Source organism: Anser cygnoides, chromosome 1 (assembly GCF_040182565.1).
Source record: "Anser cygnoides isolate HZ-2024a breed goose chromosome 1, Taihu_goose_T2T_genome, whole genome shotgun sequence".
Taxonomy (NCBI): Eukaryota; Metazoa; Chordata; class Aves; order Anseriformes; family Anatidae; genus Anser; species Anser cygnoides.
Window position 1 is genome coordinate 56284552 of NC_089873.1, and position 22984 is coordinate 56307535.

General features: G+C 44.3%; 1 protein-coding gene across 1 annotated transcript; it reads right to left on the reverse strand.

The window, feature by feature from the left end:
* Nucleotides 1-1649: 1649 nt before the first annotated feature.
* Nucleotides 1650-21124, reverse strand: LOC106035783 (cytokine receptor common subunit beta-like). The gene is given in 16 exon segments (XM_066996638.1): nt 1650-2850; nt 2852-2909; nt 2911-3174; nt 3176-3553; nt 5220-5317; nt 7729-7858; nt 8142-8232; nt 9070-9223; nt 9320-9453; nt 12486-12659; nt 12662-12886; nt 13167-13332; nt 14046-14191; nt 15818-15990; nt 17451-17580; nt 20058-21124. Coding segments are annotated over 16 exon segments (2538 nt in total). The 5' UTR covers nt 20146-21124; the 3' UTR covers nt 1650-2721.
* Between the last annotated feature and the right edge of the window lie 1860 nt (nt 21125-22984).

The window sequence follows — 22984 nt, forward strand, 5'->3', positions numbered from 1 at the left end:
ATAATCATATGTGGTGGTTTTGCCCAGATGGGCAGCTGAGCTCCACCACAACCGCTCTCTCACTCCCCCTCCTCAAAGGGAAAGGGGGAGAAAATATGATGAAAACACCTCAAGGGTTGAGGTAAGGACAGGGAGATCACTCAGCAACTATTGTCACAGGCAAAAAAAGACTGCATAAGGAGATTAATGTAATTTATTACCTATTACTAACAGGCTAGAGCAGTGAGAACTAGAAGCAAACCAAAAACACCTTCCCCCCAGTCCACCCTCTTCTGCGTCTTCCCCCTGAGCAGCACAGGAGAATGGGGAATGGGGGCTGCGGTCAGTCCCTGAGGCTTTGTCTCCGCAGCTCCCTCACAGTCCCTCTCTGCCCCTGCTCCCCGTGGGGTCCCTCCCACGGGATGCCGTCCTGCCCGAACTGAGCCTGCGGGGGCTGCCCACAGGCAGCAGCTCTTCAAGCACTGCTCCCACATGGCTCCGTACCACGGGGTCCATCCCCCAGGAGCAAACTGCTCCAACCTGGGTCCCCCACGGGCCGCAGCTCCCCCCAGACCCCCTGCTCCTGCGTGGGCTCCTCTCCACGGGCTGCAGCTCTGGCCCGGGGCCTGCTCCTGCGGGGGCTCTCCATGGGCCGCAGCCTCCTCCAGGCCACATCCACCTGCTCCACCGGGGGCTCCTCCACGGGCTGCAGCGTGGAGATCTGCTCCGTGTGGGACCCATGGGCTGCAGGGGGACAGCCTGCTCCACCGGGGGCCTCTCCACAGGCCGCAGGGGAACTGCTGCTGAGTGCCAGGAGCACCTCCTGCCCTCCTGCTGCACTCACCTTGGGGCCTGCAGGGCTGGGTCTCACTCTACACTATGCTATGGTTCTCACTATACATCATACTATAGCAATTTGATACAGACGAGACCAATTGCATCTAAGTTTCTAAAACCCTCTCCTCCTATCTTTTAGTTTTTCCTGCAGTGAAGGATATTTCCTAGGTTAGGTTTATGCATCCCTGTAATTGAGAAACAGATTATTCTGCAGGATATCACTGTTAAAAAAGATTTCCTGTTCTCCAGCCAACCTTTTTTTCTTTTCATTTAGCCCTCTGACTTCTGCCTATTCTGTGCTATCCTGAATGATTCCAATCTCTGATATCTCCACTGCAAGCGATTTTGAAAAAGAAATGGTAACTGTAAGAACAGGAGATAGTGCAAAAACTCTTATCAAAGTCTTCAGCCTGCTATTAAATTCATTCCTTTATGCAGTAAAGCTTGCACTACAATAAAAGTTAAATTCAGAGCTACATCTATCCTGAGGTAAGCCCAAAATTCCTAAAAGAATGGAGTACTTATTGCCGATCCTGCTTATAATGGGATAAAAGGGAAATCCAGAGCTGTTTGAAGTGACTTGAGATCACAACAAAGAGGGTGCAAGTGCAGTGACTTCAGTGGATTTCAGTCTTTCGCACTGAGACTGAAATGCAATTGTGTTTGAAAGGTATTTAAAACACTCGTATCCAGTAGGAGAGAATGGTTTTTTGAGCATTAGGAATTGCCTGTGTTGTTGATACTAGTAGAACAAAAAAGCTATGAAGTAAGAAATTTAAAAGAAAATAAAAAGAAAGAAAAAAAGGAAAAAAAAAAAAGGTATTTTTCTCAGGGTTGTCTTTGGGGTTTGTTTGCAATTGGCTCCTTTCTGAGTATTTGAAATGCTGAGGTGGCAGTGTGGGGACTGCAGACAGAACCAAGGTTTCTTGGGCTAAAGCTGCTAAAAGCAGTGACCCAGCATCAGAGGTGGAAACACTGCACTTGGGAACAGTGAAGAGAGGTTTAGGAGCAACATTTTCCAACATTTTCTTACACATCAACAATGGACTCTCGAATCCATGTAAAATGTGGGAGTGGGCTACATCACCATGACTTTTTCAGGTTATATAGCTGACTTTAGTAAATAGGCCTCCCAGTGCTTATTTTGAGTTGCCATTTTATCCCTTTTAATAACATTCCTTTTCTTTTAAATGCTTGAGTTCATTGCTCTTGAGCAGGAAAACTGATTATCCATGCTTATTATGTGCCCAAGCAAAATCACTTTCTTTTCCTATATCCTGAGACGCTTGAGCTGAAATTGATTACCTATTTTTAGAAAGGAGCCTTAGCTAAATCTGGCTTCTTGCCCTGCCAATCATATCTATCAGTGGAATGTGAAGCAAGCCTATATAAATGCAGGTACATGAGAATTATGGCCTGCCCCTTTTACCAAAAGCAGTAATGTAACTAAGAAAGGGGTAGGCTCACCTGGGATCTTTCACCATGTTGGACTAGAAGCTGCAGAGGAGAAGTAGCATTTGTGGAAATAAAATGGGATTACAACAATATAATTTTTGAAAACTTTGTCTTAGTTGTCAAAGACCCCTGCAACTCCAGGAGGCTTTTCTGAATCTCAAAGCTGGCTGGTTTAATTTCTATAACACCTTCAGTTTTCTGGAGATCCGGATGACCTCAGTACTCTGTACATTTTATTCCTTGCCGCTGATGGATCCTCCACCATGTATAAACTATCTGATACTTATAATGAATTTCCAACACTTATTTACTTAGGGATCTTTCTGACTCATATGCACCTTCTCATTGGATTTTAGGCAGGGAACAAGGTAGCAGTTTTCCACAGTGGAGGAAAACTGTCATGGTAGTGTGGGGAACAACATAACTATGTTGTTCTCCAACACAAGTTCTTCAGAAAAATTGGTACCTTTTCAAGAAATAAGTAAGGACATGTTTTGTGGGTTCTGAAGGTCCATGGAGACCTGAAGAGACAACAAGGTAGTCCCCAAATGCATCCAGGTGTGATTCAGGAAAAAAAGAATGGGGCTTGACCTGAAACTGGGGCTGTGACACCAGATTTCCCAGGAGCAAACTCATGGGGTGGCAAGTGGCAGATGTGTGGAGTCACTGGCTGATGGCAGTAACAGGCTGTCTGTGGTGATACACTGTGAGGGTCACTGCTGAAGGGACGTGGCACAGCCAAGAGCCTTTGGAGATTTCTGCTCTTCTGGTTTCACATTCGTGCCTTGCCCACCAGCTGGGGGGCGTGGGGAGACTTCTTTCTCATCGTTGAGATGCTGCATTGTTTCCTTCTGATCTGGGAGCAGGAAAGGCTGCTGAGGACCTCCTCCTCTTGCCTCCGTGGTGCCTGGGAACAGACTCATGCCCCTGAAGGGACACTGATTTCTCTTGGTTTCCCACTGGGTCCACTTGAAGAGTTTGATGCATCTCAGGCTGGGAGGACATCCCTGGGCTGTACAAGTATGGACCATTGAAAGCAAAGGAAGTGATTGCTGTCTGGGAAGCAGTACTTGCATCAGCAGCACTCTTGCACGGAAGCCTGGCCAACAGGCCAGTCAGTGCTGCACTCTGATTCAGTGGGCAGACAAGAGCAGCTGATGAAACCGTGGTTTTATGTGGCACTTCAGAAGTCTGACAGATTTGCGGATCCAGTGTACCATGGGAAACATTCTCTGTCACAGGCTTAGCTCCATGGAACTCTGGTGAACTGTTCTTAATCATCCTGTTTTGGTGAAGAGCACAGGATTTAGCTGCTACTGAGAGCTGTCTAACTGACAGCTCTCTAAGGTGATCTCTGCATACAAACAGGAGCTGCTGTAAGGGGGTGCACTGTATTCCAGGAAGCTAGTAGGAATCTTTGACCACATCTCTTGTATCTTCCTCAGAAGATGCAAGCCTCAGCCTTTCCTGTGCCACAGCAAGACACCAACTGTCTACTGCCAACTCCAGCTCAATTACAAGTCATGCAAGCAGCAATTAGCCTTTGAGAAAGGCTGTGTTTTTACTGTAAGTAAAACAGAGCCAGGGACCATTCTTTGGCCCTCAGGTTAAATGATGTAGGCTGGCTGCATCCACACTGTACAGCCCTGGTTGCCTTCGAGGTCTCCCCCAGTGTCCCTGCAGTCTAAAACACAGCTAAGTTTGTTTGTTTGTTTTGTGTTTTGTGTGTTTTTTGTTTGTTTGTTTTTTCATTTCAATGTACACAATGTAATGTGAGTGCTGTGTACAGCTGCATTCATAGTATGAAACTGCAGGGCCTGGGTGCAAAACTTGCTAGAATACTGTTGAGGGACACTGAACCTGATACAGTCATTTCTGTGTCGCCTACTGGGAATGATTACTGCCCTGTGCTATCACAAACTGTGCCAGGATATTGCCTTGGAGAGCACTAGTTGGCACAGGCCAAACCATGGCCAGGAGAGTGCTGACAACAAAGCAGCATGAGCAGTTAGAAGACAGAGCTCGATAGTACATCTTGGCCCTGATTTATTTAGCAGTATAGACTCAGGCAGTGTGACTGCTAGCATCAGCATTTATGCAGCTCTAGACCTCTCAGTGATATTTTACAGTTACTTCTTCAAAATAAGGGGCCTCTGTCTCAAGGATCTTACAAGCACTGAATGGGAAGTTAGATTAAAGGAGAAGGCTAGGTAAGATTTCAAAGAAGTAACAAACATAAGTCATCTTCCCCTAACATGACTTAGAAAAGTATTTATTGGAAAAAGCTGACCCTCTCTTCTAAGAAGCAGATAGTCACAAAACCCAAGAGTCTGTTTAATTTTTGTCAGCTTCCCCCCAGTTGCTGTGAAACCTAGGATAATTTCTTGAATAGAGCACTATGGTCACTTCTCCATCTTTGAAGACCTGACACAAATTTGTATGGACAATTTGGAGCTATTTCTGATCAGCCTCACACAGGCCAGGACCACTGTAAATAGCTTTTTGTTTATCCTCCACTTTCAAAGTCAGACTTTGCTTCAAGGACCAGCAAGTATGTCATTTCTAGAGGATGAAGAGGTAAGAGAATATGCACGTCTGCGCGTGATGGAGGTTATGCTCAGGTGGGCTGGGAGGAATTCAGCCAAGTAGTAATCCACCCCAGTAGTCAATGCCTTTTATTGAAATCTATTTCCAAAGGAAATGCATAGAAAGAAATAGAGCAGGTTTCTATCCTCAGACATCCAGCCAAGGAAGTCAAAGTCTGCAGATGCAGCAATTCATTGCAATTTCTGTAGGTGTTTGGAAGATGGATGCAGACTTGCAAAATATATAGGTGAAAATTCTTTGTCCTCCCTTTCTCAGTGAGTGAATCTATGCACAGTCTGCTCTTCCCCAAGATTAGTAAGGAACCTTTCAAGAAAGGAGTCAGGGGTGGGCTGCTTACTTACCCATCCAGCACTTGAAGGCAGTTAATCTCCTCCACCCCCTCAGAAGTGTTCTGCCCACTGAAGCCCACCTGGCTGGCTGGCAGTTGGCTGACAGCTTCCTGGGGAAAGAAAAAAGAACAAGAAAATGTTAACACTTCTGAGGAAAGAGAGATCACTCTAAGGCTGGGAAGAGACAGGCGCCATGGGCACAAGCATGCTAGTAGCACATCTGCGATGGACATTTATGATAAGAATGAGCTTCCAGGCACTTACCCCATATAATTAGTTTTAACAGTTTATCAACCCGTACTTCAAAAGTCGCCTTTCCAAACTTTTGTCCAAATGACCTTGGTGTTCTCATTTTAAGAGCTGTGCCGTTTCCCCACCTAAACAGAGCAGTAACATTGCTACAGGCCATCTGTAATAGATTGACACAGGCTTAAAAGCTGCCAGTCTGAATGTATTCCTGGCACCTTCGTACCTCCTCAATCCATTTTAACATTTGCTATCAGCTTTTCCCTCCTTCGTTCTTGCTCCAATCTGCAGATCCTCTTCACATTTCAACTTTCATTCTCTAGTCAAAACAAGCTGAGATCTGTTTTTCTCTGATCTTCAAGTCACAAAAGATGGTAATGCAGAAGCAATCCCACTGCTGTGGTTACAAAATATGTTCTGTCCTCCAGAAGACTGTTCCTTAACTTCCATGTTGTCTAATCCTGAGCTGTCTTTATGTAGCATAGGAATCAGGGGCTGCTGCATCTACAGGTTCAGAATAACCACAAAGCTACTGTTTTATGCAGTGCCTACTCTGAACCAGCACCAGATGAGGACACTCCGGGCAGTATTTCACCCATAGGACTAAAATGACAGTCCTTCTCTGCTGGCTGGCCAGAGAAACAGAATTGCTGGGATGTTTACAAAATTTAAGATAAGGTAATTCACTACAGGGATGGAAACTCTCAAAACCATGAGACAAAGAGCAGACAGCACTTGTGGATGGAAAGCTGGGTATGAAATACGTAACAAAGCTACTGTGATGCCCTTTAGCATGCGGGATGACCTTGTACCGGTGTTGATTATTGTGTGGACAGGAAAAGAATTTGATTAAGTCTGCCATTAGCCAAATTAATCAACAGGAACTTTAGAATGATAAATGATCTGCAAGGGGGATTTATCAGGGCCTGCAAAACATGCAGCTATGCATCATGTGAAGAAGTCTGGCCTACCACACTTCCCCTGTATCAGCTGCTGACTGGATGCATGCCTGAGATACACTGCTTGATGACTGAATAAGGGGCTGAGAATGACTGGGTGCCAAATAAAGAGTTAGCTGAAGGCCATGACAGCCCACCATGTGGTCTCAAAAGCAATGCCAAGACCAAGCATTCCACTGAAGGGGAAACTATAAAGTGGGACAGAAGGACTTGCAAGGTAGGGGGTGAGGCTTATAGAGATGATAGGGGTAAAAACTAAAAACGTTGTGATTGGAGAGGTAAACGAGAAGTTAATCTTTGTAAAGACCACTCTTCCCTGGAGATCTGCATCACTGACTTACACTGCAGGGAGTCAGAGATGAGGTGGAAGTCAATTAGCTTAAGTAGAAGATAATACAAATTGGCAAAAATAGCACGAGCTCTGTCTGTAGAACGGAGATTAGCAGCATTGCCTTGAGGACATAGAGACATTACAGATGTGAGATCAAATACAAATCCAGTGGTTTCAGGGGAGACTCACAGATAGATAAGGCTGTGGAATTATGATAGTGGGAAACTGCAACATGCAAGAGTCAGCTCCAGGAAGGAACCCAGTCACTATTTTTGTAAAACTTGAAGTGTGTTTCATGCCATGCCTCTTTTGGTGATATCCACCTACTGGGATATCACTTGTTTGGATCACAAGATTTGCATAGGCTTCTCAGATGAAATCAAGAGATGGGTGAGGGAGAGAGATGGAGGAAAATGAAGCCATTTCGTTTAAAAGTGCCTCCAAAGATAAGACTGTGTAAACTACACACTTCTCTTTGCCCTCTCCTTTCCCACATGGAGGAAAATGTCCATGTCCAGGAAAAGTACGATGTGGGAGAAAATACATCTCTCACAGTACGAAGTCGACCTCCAGCAACTGTAGGAGAGTGTAGAGGGAGGTGATCATGCAGTGACTACAGAAGAGGGGCAGGCAACACTGAAAAGAGTCAGGAGACAACCTAACTAGTAACAGAGAAAGGCCAAGTCAATTTAGAGACAACAGATTTCATGTATGAGGAATATGGGAGGCATTTTGGAGGCAGGTGATGACATGCCTTACCAGATGCATCAGAGGGGAGAGATGGTTTTACTTTTCAACTCTCACACCTTGGCTACCAAAGTTGGAAAACAGGCACAAGATCAAAGGCTGTAGTGAAGGCTTTCATGAGGCTCACCCAGACCCTGTACTCCTGAACAGCAGCCTGTTCAGTGACAGCCCAGACCCCAGTCTAGAAGCTCCCCGTCAATAAGTCATCCCACTACATCCCTCCCTTCTTTTTTCTTACCTTAGAATAACTCCATGTTGTACTTGCAGGGACACCCTGCAAGGTACAGGTCCCTCTTGCCCCCAAGAAGCTCTGGATCAGCCGACTCTTCCCAGGATTTGGAATCTTTTCCTCCCACAATTTATTCTGCCTGTAACAACAACAACAACACAGAGTTTTCAAGATTTGCCTCTCAGCATGGCTGCAAGGGGAAGGAACTGTGCCCGTACAGCATGCTGCTCTGCTCAGCAAGGCACCGCTAAGGCCCTGGCAGGCCACCACAACTCTCACCTGCACACAAACACTCACCAGGCTGCCCATTGCACACCAAGGCTCATCTCTCACAGACCACTTGCACAAGCAGTGCCTCACAACCTTATTCCACTCACATGGCCAACACGCTGCTAAATCTCCTCCTCATGGTGAAAACCTACCTGAGGAAATACTTGTAGCTGTAATAACCAATTATTAGCAAAGTGATGGTGAGAGCTGTCAGCATCACTGGTAGAAGCACTGGTGACAGAACTGAAAGAGAGAAAAGAGAAATAGGGAGCCATCAACAGAGGGGCTGCTTCCCATAACAGGTTTTGCGTTTTGGACACTCTCCATGCAAGCACATCAGAGGAATGCAAGCGGCACAGCACAGGATGTGAACATGAGGCCTTCTAACTGCTGGGATCCCCTACGAAGTGGGAGAGACCAAATGTGGCCTGAATATCTTACTTACATCTTTCCCTCAGTATTTTTTTTTTTGCTGCTTCAACAGCTTTCCTCTCCAACAGAGCTCAGTCTGCTAGAGTTACTGAGTACATGCATAAACACCCCTACCTCTGGTCTGATCCACAAGTTTATCTGACTTCACACTGGCCCCCTTTTCATCCTCATAGTATTTAAGATTCAGTATACCTTGTGCCTGAGAAACACAGATCATGTATGCGCACGTGTGTGCATGTTTACATATTCCTGTGTGCCCAGGAAGATTAAAACCAAGTGACCCACTACAAATTTCTTCTAAATCTTGAAGCCAAAACTATTATCAGACATTTTGAAAATGAAAGAACTTTTTATTTCTAAGCCAGCCTTTGGAAACTCCTCTGTCATCAGCTTTCTCACACACTCCCAGGTCCTGATCCTAACACTGACCTAATGAAGCTTTGCTTTCCATGTTCCCATGGTTTTGAGAACAGAAGACCAGACACAGCCAACAAGAAGACTAACAGGAAACCGGGCTTTGTTGTGCCTATGAATACTTTGTCCTGCACTTCATCCCCACCTGATAGGACTCTTTTCCTAAGCATCAGATTGCTTTTCCTGCCACTCCCTTACAATCTTGCACAGGAGGGAATACAAACTGAAATGTACCACTGTCAGTTTTCCAGGTGAATTCCTCACTCCATTCGCTCCAAAGCCCCTCACTACCATGCAGCTTTGCACGCATTTTTACGGTGTAAGTTGTGGATGGCTCCAGCTCCCGCAGTAGGAAGTAAGGCTCATCATTGATAATCATTCTGGTAACCTGAGGAATACAAAGAAGAAAACATGGAAGAAGCAATAACTTTCCCATTCATACTGCTCACAGGATGCCCCCAGTCCCATGTGTTACATTACCTACCTTTTCCATTTGGCTGGTTTTCCAGTACAGCACTTCATAACACCGTCTTTTTTTTGTATGCTTTATCCATCTCAGCTCATAATCTCCATCTTTATTCATTGTCACTGTTACATTTGTTGGGGGTAGCACCTTGACTGGAAGAAACAGTTCTGATATCAGGCATCACCTTCCTGAATACTCCTTTCCTTCCTATGGATCTTTTTCCTTTTCCTACACTAGGTTGTTCAGTAATCTCTAAAATTCAAAAGATGCAGGTGTGCTTCAACTAGTACCTCACAGAATGGCTTTTCCCTGACATTATCTTGCTAAGCAAGCATAACAGCCAGCTTCACTGAGCTCTTGAGAAAGCTACTCTTTTTCATATCTGCTATCCTCAGCCAAGTCTAACAACCCTGCAACATAACTGAAGTATTAACACTATTTTAGATATCTTAAAAATATACTAACAAGTACAAGAAAGGATTTATGAACTGGGGACGGTCCTGGAGGAGCGCACAAAAATGTTCAGAAGGGGCTGGACCACATGACGTATGAGGAGAGGCAGAGGGAACTGGGCTTGTTTAGCCTAATAGAGGAAACACACTAAGGAATATCTGCTTATTTTCAACTAACTAATAGGAAGTTGCAGAGAAGATGGAGCCAGGCTCCTCTCAGAGGTACCTAGTGAAAGGACTGGAGACAATGGATACAAGTTGCAACTCAAGATAATAGGGGGGAAAACATTACCATGAAAGTGGTCAAACACTGATACAGGGACCCAGAGAGGGGGTGAAATCCCTGTCCTTGGAGGTATTTAAAACTTAACTGAACAAGGCTGTGAGCAACCCAGTCTAAATGATCTGCTTTGAGCGTGTGCCTGGGCTAAATGTTCTCCATTCTGTGGATGACTGATTTATGAGTCTGTGAAAAAAGCTCTGCAAAAGCCATATATAATCCGTGTCCCGGGAACTTCTTTAAGGTATCACTACCTCTCTACACAGACTGCAGCCATCTCCTGGATCATTTTAGTCTGACTTCTGTACAGATGCTGACTTCTTCAGTACCTGTGGCGTCAGAGATCTAACACCTGTGAGGAAGGACACACTGCATGGCTTTTAAGTATCTGGGTGGGTTTTTCTGTTGTTTTGTTTTGTTTTATTTCAGCAGTAGTTGCTTGACAGTTTCCTCCAGACTCCACATTAATTTATTTTTTTACAAAAACTTTGTCAGTATGCATGCTTGCTGCCTTTATTTCTAGGCATGTGCTTGGTCATATTGTACCATCATGGTCTTTCAAAAAGAAGCCATGGGCATGAGATCATCAATGGAAGGATCAGTAAAACTGCTCTAGGGAAACAATTAGAGTGTCTTTTAACATTGAAAGCATTAGGAAGGTTACACTGTATGAGTGAAACACCTAAGAGGCAAGACTGGTGGGTGCTAAATAGTCCTGCGCCACGAGGCCTAAGTGCTTCTGAGAGACTTTTCAACCTGGCAACAAATATGGTCTTCCCAGTGTGGATGTGATTTGCTTGAGAACTTGTTGGCCATGAGCAGTGAAGGCATAGTCACTTCAACACCAGTTGTTACAAATTTCCAAGATCTGGAGTTTAAAAAGTGATTTGTTCATCTTTTGATATTCATCTGTTGCTTCTGAAAAGTTGCTGAAGTATGGTGTTACGGTCACTGTCTTTGTTCAACATCTATATAACCTATTCAGGCATGTAAATTCCACTAATTCTCTAGATGTTTTTTCAGTTCTTATGCATATTCTTGGTAAGTTTCCTACAATGTGATCATTTCCAAGGGCACGTATGTGGACTTAAGTGCACAATGTTTTCTGTTTCAAATTTCTACTCTTGTTGCACTGTAGAAAGTGTGCAGGCACACTTTCAGAGCACTACTCAGACTCCCTCAACTTCTTTGAGATACAGAGGCTTCCTCTGTGGTTTTTGTTTGTTTGTTTTTATTATAGAACTTCATAAATGATCAGCTTTCTGTGCTGTGCTTCTCTGTAAGCATAACTGACTGAATAAGTTCCTATTTTATATTACTATTACAGGTTACGCTAACTTTGCTTTGAAAACTCCAAGATGGCACCATGTACTAAACTGAATCCATGAAATTATCTGAATATCAAAAACAAAAAAACATACAAAAAAAAAAACAACAACAACAACACAAGAACAACAAAACTACTTACACTGAATTTATGGAGAGCTTACAGAAGTTACTTCTGTAATAATCCGGAAATCTTAATGTAACATCTCAACTTGTAGCTGACTTTTCTAATACAGATTGTAACCAATGTTTCATTTCATAACATCAACTTTCTATGCCTTTTCTTTTGGTATACAATTAATTGAAAATATCTAAATTGCTTTTTCTGTATGTGAAACAAAAAACACATCTGCACAAACTGTAACCTCATCTACCTAAATTAGAAAAGAAGTACTAAAACCCAATGGAACCAAGTGTTATCAGAAAAATAGTCACGTTCTTACGAAGAACATAAACTCTACGAATGATCCTTTGGATGGTGCTCCCTCAGAAAAGCAGTGAAATGATATTTCAAAAGTCCATACTCATCCACCATGTTCCCAGAGATTTTCAGCTCTCTTGGAGCTACTAACTGGTATCTACAAACAATGCAGGAGCTCTCCCCAGTTCTGGTCTGTAAAGAACAGCACCAGTACCTCCAGATGCATGCAGGCAGAGACGATCTGACCTGGCATAGCTCACTCAGCAGAGCAGTCCTACTTCATCCAGTGCTCCAGGGGACACTGCACCCCAGGAGCTCCACCAGCTTATTGCAAATCACACAGTGACACACTTCCACAAAACACCTCTCACTACAGCTCCCTGTCACCTGGGACAATGGCAAAGGACAATGACATTCTGATTGCAGGGAACTCAGTGTGGTGACGATTGCTCACAGAAGAGCTCTGGGATTTCTGCACAGCAGTTTCCACTACTGCCACCATCCTGAGAGCAGCAAGTGACACTGAGAAACTGCACACCTGCAAGCCACCTCTCCCAGACCTTTGACCTGTCACGGCGTCCCGACCCTCTCTTCACCAGCTCAGCTCTTCTCCTTCCCACCCACTTTTCCTCACCACCACTTGCCCACACAGCCAGCCCTCCCAGAAAACTCCCAGCAGAAGCGAGACACAACACAGGAGCTCACTGTTCTTGTAGGCTTCAATCAGTTTCTCCTCCGTCTTGGTCCGGACAGACAAATGGTACCGGCTCTGACTGCTGATGTTGCTAACAGGGATCGCACAGCTCTGCACCACATAGGGGATGTGGGGCAAGGCCTTCTCGTACACGGGAGAGCACTCCTCTTCCCTGGGGGGAGAAAGGAGGCTGTGCTGAGATCAGCGGGAACGGGACAGAGCAGAAGCTCAGTGGGAGAGGCATGGGCACACTGCCACTGGCAGATCACATACGCGGATGCTGGAGTGGCCCTGAGGAACAAGCCAAAGATGACAGAGGTGGTGATCACCTTCTTCACTTCCCAGCTGCACATCAGAAGATTTGCACCATTGAAAAGGCAGCGAAGGTTCCTGGGCTGAATGCGTTCCCGGCCTACACAGAAGATCAGAGCAAGTTAAGTGACAGGGAAAGTGCAGTGAAAGCCTTTGTCTGGGTCTGCGTGAACAAGGTCTGTCCAATGGGATGGAAATGCCAAACACTCTGGAAGAGGCAAGATGGAGTATCGCATTTCTGGGGCTTCCCGAGAGAAAGCAATGACTAGAAAGGGCCACCCCATGATGGTCTGCCAGCATCGTGCCAAACCACATCCCCCAGCCCTGGCTTCTCAGCCAGCTGTCCTACCCCTGCACAGCCCCACTCTGACCCACGCTACCTTCGGGGGTCTCCCAGGACACATCCGTGCTCCACTCGCTGAATGGCCCAGAGAAGCCTCTGGCCTGCTCCGCTCTGGCTCGCACACGGGCAACGTATCGGCTCCCTGGCACGAGGTGGCTGAGGTGGCAACGTGTGGTGTTGGAGAGCAAGCGCGATGCAGCCTTCTGTTAGCGGGGAGGACAAATGGGGAACAGAGAAGAGGTGGAGAGAAGGCAGGGAAGGAGCAAGGAGGTGACTGTCAGGACGCACCTCCAAGCAATCCCATGCACGTGATGGTGACGCACATGCTGACACACAGCGCTCCTCGCTCCCATTGCACAGGGCTTCTGCCTGCATGCTGCCATCATGACAGTGGAAGGGCAAGGCACAGGCATGGCCAGCTCCAACCCAGCCCAGCAGATGGGCCAGCTCCTGCAGCTTGCAGAGCCTTGGCTGGCTCCAGCACCGGCTACACAAGGGTCACAGCACTGCCCAGCTCAGAACTGTGTGGGAATCTGCCCAAGACACTTGTCATGGTTTCAGATGTATTTTACGTTTTTCCCACATGAGCGTTCCCATGGGCTATGCATGAAACGCACTGTAATTTCTTTTGGGAGGGGTTCAGGGTAAAATAAATTCCAACTCAAAGCCCAAGTGCAGTGCTTTTTTCAGTGGAGTACAGATTTTTGCATTGAAGTCAGGAGAAATGGTATTTCACCGGGAAGGTCACTTGCAAACAGAGATGGGGCCCCTTCCACCTGACCCGAAACAACATTTGTTATTTTTCCTAGTGCCTGAGCATGGAAATGCCACTCGTTTGCACAGCTTTTTCCACAAGCCCTCAACTGCCCCAAAGGGTGCCGCCCAAGTCAGGACAGCCCAGCTCATCCACTCTTACCTCCCAGGACTCCCACTCCCGCTTGTAAGTGACTTCATACTCCAGTGCATTGCCCAGCCCTTGGCTTCCTTCAGCTGCCGTCCAGGTCAGCAAGAAGTCTCCTGAACTCTCTCTGACTGAGAGGTTTTGTGGTGGAAGGGGCTGAACTGGAAGGTGAAGGTGCAACACGTGAGACAGTAAGTGCAGGAACATGAAGAGGGGAAGAAAACACCTAGCTGACCTTCTCTGAATGATAGGATCTGGACATTTAACTATTTTCTTTCAGCTCTGCAAATAATCCATTACTAGTTTTCAGCACAAAAGGCAAAACTGTACTAGACCTGGATAGTATATCCCTGAACAGAATAGAAAAGTAGGGAAAGCAGTGTTCCTGCACAGCTCCATAACAGCTTTTTGTGGGAGGATACTTTAGAGACCATTGTGCTAAAACTGAAGGCTTTTTTGATATCTCCCCCCTGCCCTGATTAAGACATTGGTAAGTTGGAAGGTCTAGCACCATTTTTCTATTGTGGTCAGGAGCAGCCATTTCTGTCTATCCAAAATGCACTGAAGTTGAAGGTGGTAGTATGGCCTTACAGCTATTTAACTTCACTCTCACTCAGGTTTCAAGTTAAGGGCTGACTGACCTAAGTACCTTTTCATCACCAAGTACAACTCCTGGATCCACACAGGACCACAAAAGCCAGACCATCTGTCTGAGAGCATTGTCCAAATGCTTCTTGAAGTCTAGCAGGCTCGGTGCCATGTCCACAGCCCTGAGGAGCCTGTCCCAGTGCCCAGCCACCCTCTGGGTGCAGAACCTTTTCCTAACTCCCAGCCTGACCCTCCTCTGTCCCAGCTCCATGCCGTTCCCTCAGGTCCTGTCGCTGTCCCCAGAGAGCAGAGCTCAGCGCCTGCCCCTCCGCTCCCCTCGTGAGGGAGCTGCAGGCCGCCATGAGGCCTCCCCTCAGCCTGCTCTGCTCTGGGCTGAGCAAACCAAGGGACCTCAGCCACTCCTCATACATCTTGCCCTCTAGACACTTTCACCATCTTCGTAGCCCTCCTTTGGATGCTCTCTAATAGTTTTATGTCTTCTTTCACTGTGGCACCCAAAACTGCACACACTGCTCAAGGTGAGGCCCCACCAGCACAGAGCAGAGCGGGACAGTCACTTCCCTCAACCAGCTAGCCATGCCATGCTTGATGCACCCCAGGGTACAGCTGACCCTTTTGGCTGCCAGGGCGTACTGCTGACTCATATTCAACTTACCATTGACCAAAACCGCCAAAATCTCTTTTTTCAGGGCTGCTTTCCAGTCTGTCATCCCCTAGTCTGTACATACAGCCAGGGTCACCCCTTCCCAGGTGCAGAATCCAGTACTTACTCTAGTTAAACTTCATGCAGTTGGTGATTGCTCAGCCTTCTAGTTTGACCAAGACCTCTCCACAAGGCCTCTCTACCTTCACAGGAGTCAACAGCTCCTCCTAATTTAGTATCATCTGCAAACTTAGTAGGCATTTGAGTCCTGTGTCCATATCGCTTATTAAAACACTGAAGAGAAGTGGTGCCAAAATGGAGCCCTGGGGAAGCCCACTAGTGACCGGTCACCAGCTTTATGTAACCCCATTTACAACTGTTTGAGCCTTACCCATTAGCTGATTATTCACCCATACATAGTATTATGTTCTTGTATCTTTTTAGGATTAGAAATTCAAAACATAAATGACATCTTCATCTGACAAAACTTTTAAATACTCAGGAACAGAGACAAGACTTAGAGGCTCACGCTTACCATTCTGAAACAAGTAGACATTTAGCTCTGCCTGCAGGTTCAGGTCAGGTTTAAACTTGTACCTTTCTATATTACTTGCTCTCAGATGGCTTTGACACACCCAGTGAATTGTGAAGCTCTGGCACTTAGTGTGGTTTTCACCTTTGTGGAATGCGCAGGTCATTTCTTTGTTCCTGGTTACACAGAATAAAAGGCATGAGTATTTGAATAGGATGCTGATAGATGGTCTAAATTATGGCTTTCTTCTCTAATAACAAGCACATCTAGTTTGTTCTAGTTGTGGTCCTTTCTTTCCTAAGGGGAAGATGCATTCACAATAACTGTCTTGGGTTGGTAGCTGTCTGAGCCCTGAGCACATCCTTCCCCTCCAGGGATTTGGTTCTGTATGGTCAAGACCAGCTTTGATGCTAAGATGGAATTGGCCTGACTGAGGGCTTCCCCACTTTCACTCAGAGGCTGCTTTTAAGTTCCTCAGGCCCCTGCCTGAGTTATGACACAGTCATATCTGTGCCTGGTGATATATGCTGCTGATTGTGAGCTTGGCTCCTGGCTATGGACTTCCTTGGGGATATGGATGGATGGCTGATCCCGGTCACTCTCAGTGTTCTTACACTAGAGAAATCAAAGAAAGTAAGGCAAAGACATGCAGCTAGCAGTTGGAACACAATACATGAGAGGCCTTTGGGACTTCAGTCATCCTACAGAAAGAAAAAAAAAGAAAAATATTTCCAGGCAGAGTTCTGGAGTCCATTGTGTCACAGGAACACTTCTGTGGTTTGTAGATTTCAATGCATAGAAAATTGCTCAAGTATTCAATGCGATTCAATACTCTATAGACTGTAAGGGAACTTCGTCCATTGACTTCATCAGATTTTGGGTCAATTCATGAATAAATGTTTCTCAAAGCTCTTTCTCAAAAATAAAACCAAGACAATTTCTTCCCATTCTCATTTCACATGTTTTCTTAGCACCCTCCAATCTATCTACTGTTGACCCTCCATCCCTGCTTCTGCTGTCTGTTCTTTTTCTTTTTCCCCTTTATCTTCCTCTTTCTCTGGCCCTTCCTCTCCCTTGTAATCTCATGTTCGTAGGTTCTGTCTTTTCTTGAAAGGAAGCAGAAGCAGTAAAAAGATAGTGACAGACGCAATCCCAGTATCTCTGAGAGGAAACCCAGTGAAACAAACACATACAACTTCTGTTTTTCTCACAGCTTGTTTTGCAGAAATTATTTCTAAGTAACTATTTCTTACCAACATAAGGAAGGCGAAGGAGCCTTCTATGACATACTAACTAGGTGTTATCACCATTGCATCCAGCGTTACCTTCTCCACTCAGGTGCAATAATTAACATGTCTTGCCATATTTTGCACTTGTGATCTCACAGCAAAAGCAGGGGAGAGTGATTGAAAAGATAATGAAAACAACTCAATTACCATGCTTTGCTTCCTTCCTGTTCTTCCTTATCCTGTACAGATCCAACTTTCTCCCCAGCTTGGACATAACACTGGTGTCTGCATGCTGGATACTATGCTGGCTGCAAGCTCAGGCCATCACCCTATTGCCCTGCTCCATCTCTTAGGTTCAGCAGCCAAGCCCCTTTGAACTCTTCACAGGACACCAGCCAGTCACTTACTTTTCATGGCTGTGGTTAAAGTTCAGAGTCACATTCAGGAATTGATGAGCCTCTGAGCATTCCATCCATGTGCAAGTGGTAAGAGAGTTGTAGTCAGGATAGCAGTGTAGAGTCTGCATTGGGATGCTCTCTGAAAAGAGAAAACAGATGAGGCATAAAGCAGGTAGTAGAAAATGGTAAAATGAACACAAATTCTGCTACTGTGCTTAAGAAGGCAGAGAAAAGAAGTGAGGAGCGGGGCTGTGAGGTCTCCTGAAAATTTTCCCTATGTAGTTCAGCTCACACTGCACAGATTTCACAAATAAAATTTAGTCCTTCATGGGACAGCCCAAATGCAAGAAGTCTCCAACAGCAGCTGCTGCTCTTAGAGTAGGGCTGACTCTCATTACATTGCCATATATCTGAATTTTATTGTGAGTCTTAGGACTGAGAAAGCTTCAACTTTTTGACTCTGCCTGTTGTCTGCAAATCAAAATGGTTGTGCAATAAAAATAAGAATTTGGTCTACAAGCTCTGAAGAAAAGCTGGAGATTTTTTGTAACTGGTAAAATTAATTTGCAAAATGTATTGAAATATTCTAATTCAAAAGATAAGTACAAAGTCTTAAGCTGGATGATTTTAAGCCTCACTGGGCTTTGTGCCTTCAAAGCAAAAGGCCTTCATAACACTGACTAAAACATGAAAAACATCCTTCCTTTTCTGTTCTCCATTTGCCAGGCAGGGATCACAGCCACTCTGATACAGTGAGATGATCTAAGACTTCAGGTTTTACCTCTGTTTCTTTTCCTGAACTGCAGAGGCCTGATGCTCCATGAAATACCAAAACAGACAGGAACGTGACCAAGCAAGTGTGATTATAACACAGAAAGCTTAAAAGAACAGCTCCCACTGTAAGAAGCCTGCCTTCTCCTATGAATGATCCTTTGATATTCCCAGCAGAAGGAAATGAGAGTACCAAGACTAACTGGGCAGTGCTGAATGGAGATTCATTTAGCTGAGCACTCACTTCAGCATCATTGCCCTACGACCAGCAAAATTCTTAGTTCTTGGTAAATCTCAGCATGACTTTTCAATAAACAAGGGTCTAAGGTGGATGGAAGGACTAGCCAGTGTAATATTGCCTTGTGTAAATCTTAAAGACAGAAAGAATCTGAGAGATGTTTAGAAAAACAGCTTCAAATAGTATATAGATTTTTTAGAAAGCTGAACAAATGATCTTACCAATTCACTGCTCTTCTAACAATCAAGAGATGTCTCAGTAGAAACGCATAAAGTGCAAGATATGATAGTTTTATAATTTAATAATGATAAAATTATTTATCATTATTGATTAATTATTGCCTCCTCAAGCAGGACATTCAGTTTTGCCTTTGTGGGTTGCTGTCAGGGTGAAGACTTTCGCGTGCCCAACTAGCAAGCCCACTTGTCTTAGGAAGAGTTATGCCTCTAGGAAGTTGTGTGCAAAAGTGAAAGATACCCTCTCCAGTTAGCTACAATGACATTCAAGTCACAGAAAGGAGAAAGCTTCCTGACAAGGAAAACATTCTTCAAAAATCTCGTGGGTGAAAAATATGCATCCTTCTATCAGTAAACAAACGTACCTTGTAGGTGAATTTGCAGAGAACCTGCTTTCCCTTTCTGTTTTGTGAAAAAGCTCTGTGCAAGCAGGAGCTGTGTTGAGGAATTTCTAGCAGGCCTGGGGCAGCTGATGCCTATTCTTGCAAGAAAGGCCTGTGGCCAAGCCAAGCCCACTTTCACATAAAATTGTGGAACATGATGAAAATAAAAGGTTGTTTCAGTCTTCGTCGAGACAAAGCTTAGAGAGCAGAGAGCCCACAGTATACATTTAGTACTGCGAATCACATGTAAGGCAAGACAGCATAATTCTCCCAAGTACCAGATATGTGTCTCTCTGTGGAAAGATAGGTGTGCAACAGGTATGTTTTTCAAGACCTTTTATTTAATACAATCTCAGGACTTCTAACACTTGGAGTGATGAATGAGCAATTTCTTCACAGGTGTGCTGTGGGACAGCCTCTGCTCTGCCAGCTGTGCTACCAACAGGCTCTCAGTTCCCTGTCCCTTAGGGGAAGCCAGCCCTCACTGTAACTGTAAAGAAAAGGAGAGTATCACCTGGAGGCAGGACAAGTCAACAGACATAACAAAGAGCCATTGGGGGAATATGGCAGGTTGGAAAAGAATTTTTCTGGTATAAACAAATAAGGTATCTAATAATGGGATAGGCAAAGTCACAGTTCATGAAGGTAATAGTCAGGCCTAGTCAGATGTGAAACTTCATGACTATTCAATTTAAATAATACTAATAGACTTTGAACACTGTTTGGCCCATGAAATTTGGGGTCTTGCCTAAATACCATTCACAACCTTGCCATTGATATACAGCTGGAGTACTTGGTATAGCCCTGGTAACCACATGTGTACACTCGTAAAGTCTCCTTCTCTTTTTGTCACCAACGTGAAAGCAGAAAATGAAGGGAGGGTGGAGAAATGTCAGACTAAAAGAAAAAGAACAATAATAGAAAAGAAAGGAGGGGGAAAAAAAGGGCGGGGGGGGGGGGGGGGGTGCAGATAGATTCTGAAACTCACCTTGCATTGTTTCAGCTCCCCAGACCAAACATGGAGCCAGAAGAAGACTGATGAACTCTGGCATCTTCACACCTTTGCACACAAGCATGATCCTATGTCAAGCAACAGCTCCCTGCATCACCGGCTGTTCTTCCTCAAATGCATGCTTAACAGCTACTGTACTTCCTTCTTTGTCATCTGTTATAGCTGGAAGCAAAACTCATTAGCTGGAAAAATCTTGGGCCTTCTCTTAGCCACAAACTACCTCTTCATCAACACTGAAGTGATCTTTCAGAGTAGCTTGATATGGAGATAATTTATTAAGGAGAAAAGTTTCCACCTCTACACCAGAGAAAAGGACAAAGCTTGCTGTTTGGAATTAATGACAAGATTTTCAGCCTCCTTCCTTCACCTCAAAAGAAACAATCCCTGTGTTATGAGAAGGAATTAATTATCCATGTTGATTCACCCTTCCAATCCATTCAAAGTACACCCTCTGTTCCACAGAATAATTAAGGTATCATAAAGGAAATACTTTCTTATCTTTCTTACTACTCCCACTAACAACAATATAATTTTGGTGAACTGAGAGATCCAGTCCCTCTATTTCTTCGCATTACAACTTGATTCACAGAGCTTTTAATCCTTTGTTTGTTTGAGGGGAGAGGTTCATTGCCAATTCCTTCTCCACAGTAATACACTTGCCTTACCTGAATACTGAGTAGTCTTCAAAGCAGGTACTTCAGAGAAAGTGGATATCTGGCTTTCTCATTTATCACTCACAGGAAGTTGGTGCAAATGCAACTGCCAGTGGGACACCCACAGTCTTAGCCCTTCAAATAAGCCTGTGCTCTGTTTTTCTCACAGTTGTGCTGTTACAATCTTTAGCATTAGAGGCACATGTGTGACTTACTATCTGTAACCTTCCCATTTATAGTATTGGTTCAACAACTAGGCGCCTGATCAGACACCATGCAGTTAAGAGGAAGAGGGAAGGAAGTACTTTTCATTGTTACATTTTGCTTAAACACTTTCCAAGAAATGAGACCAATTTTTCAGCAAATAAGATATGATGATCTCTTCAACAGATTCTGAACTTTGCTGTTCGTTCTGTCTTCTGCTGAGCTGTACTCGAAACCTCTCCTTTAAATCACCATTCTTGAGGAAAGGCAAGGAAAATTCATTGCCATCAAATCAAACAGTAATTAAATAAAATATTAGTTTACATTGTGAATATAGTCTTAACGATGCATTGCTGCTGCTAAGCCTGACCTGCATAAAGCTTTCTCCATCCAAATAGTAGCATGAGAAGTGTGAATTCTGTTTAAATGAAAACCACAGTTAAGGAATTAAAATTCAAGCCATGCTCTGCTTGCATACTGTAATTTAAGTGATAATATCATACTGCATTGGTAGAAGTGAAAAAAATACACTCATATGGAGACAATGTAGTTTAAAATATATTTAGATCTTTTTAATCTTAGGAAGAAGAGTGGTAGCATCTAAAGAAGTGGGAGAAAGTGAAGTTTTTTATTGCTTTCTCTAAGCTAGACTGTGCAGTCTCTGGGAAGGGAAAGTTTTTCACATTACCTTTATCCATTGAAAGTACTAGAGTTCGGGCAATTTTAGATTATGTACTCAGCAGCATATACACTTTCTTGTGAATCAGTGGCAGCTAAAAGCACATTAAAATACAAAAATAAAAAAAGACGTAGAGAAAAACACAAAACAACAACAACAACAACAAAACACAAAACACAGTAAGCCAAAGAGAAGCAGAAACTACTTGGCAGTAATTTTCAGGATATGCTGCAAAAGTGAACATTGCACACAGTCTATACACATGAACTTGAGACTGGAGATGTTTAACTTTGCAGTCCCACATATACTCTCCTTCCATTTATGGTCTTTTTACAGATGAAAAAGAGTTGTAAGCTTATCCCTTCATGTTTTTTTCTTAGTGGGTAGAAGAATTATCCCACTTATGTGCAGAAACCTCAGTGGAGAAAAATAAGGATTGGTAGTGAACGCCCATGGACTGTGTCTCTTGATGCTCTAGTCATTCATAAGTAATTGCTTTTTCTTATTTTCATGCTTTTTATTCACACCGTGTGTGATTCCAAGCAATACTTCATTATTCCTCTCACTTAATTTACTCCAAATTAGATTTTGGCTTCCCTAGGCATGACGGATCTCCCTGTCAGGTGGATACCTATCATGGCTTCTGCAATGCTTGGTGAAGTTGAGATTGAAAGAAAAGACTTTAATTAATTGTTTCAGAAAACCCAAGATCATGAACTGAGAAGACACCAAAAGGACATTTGCTAGTCAGTTAAAATCTTTTAACCCAAAATAAGATATACCTTGACTGATTGGATGGCCAAGTCAAGGCCTTTCAGTTCCAAGTCAGGACGTAGGAAAGAAGCCAAATCATCCTTTAAACGCTGCATGGGTCTTGTCCTATCTCTGGAGGTCCTCCATAGCTTACCTTGCACTCAAGGGAAGTTCTGCCTGGCATGTGATATCACAGGCAGGGCAGTAGCCAGATATCACTGGGTGGGCAGAGTGGACCTAACCCACTGGAACTGGTCTTCATCTGCAGGAAAAAGGTTTCTATCAAAAGGTGAATCTGTTGGATATGAGTGCTAGCCACAAGTTACCCAACAGGTATCATGTGGTGCACAGGTTGATGGGTGTCTTTACTTAGAAGTGCTCCCTTCGGGGGAGAAAAAGGAAAAGATCTCCTTCATTGCTAACAAATTTAAGCAGGATCGTGACAAAGTAAATTAAAAACATGAACAAACATTTTACTGGAAAAAGTCCATGCAGTTGAAAAGATTGCACTTATCATGAGGAATTTAGACATTTTCTTACCAAGTGCTGAGAAAAAAACAATAGTTATGGCCCACATCCACTCTAGCAACAGAGGATGAAAGGTGAGAGGTCCT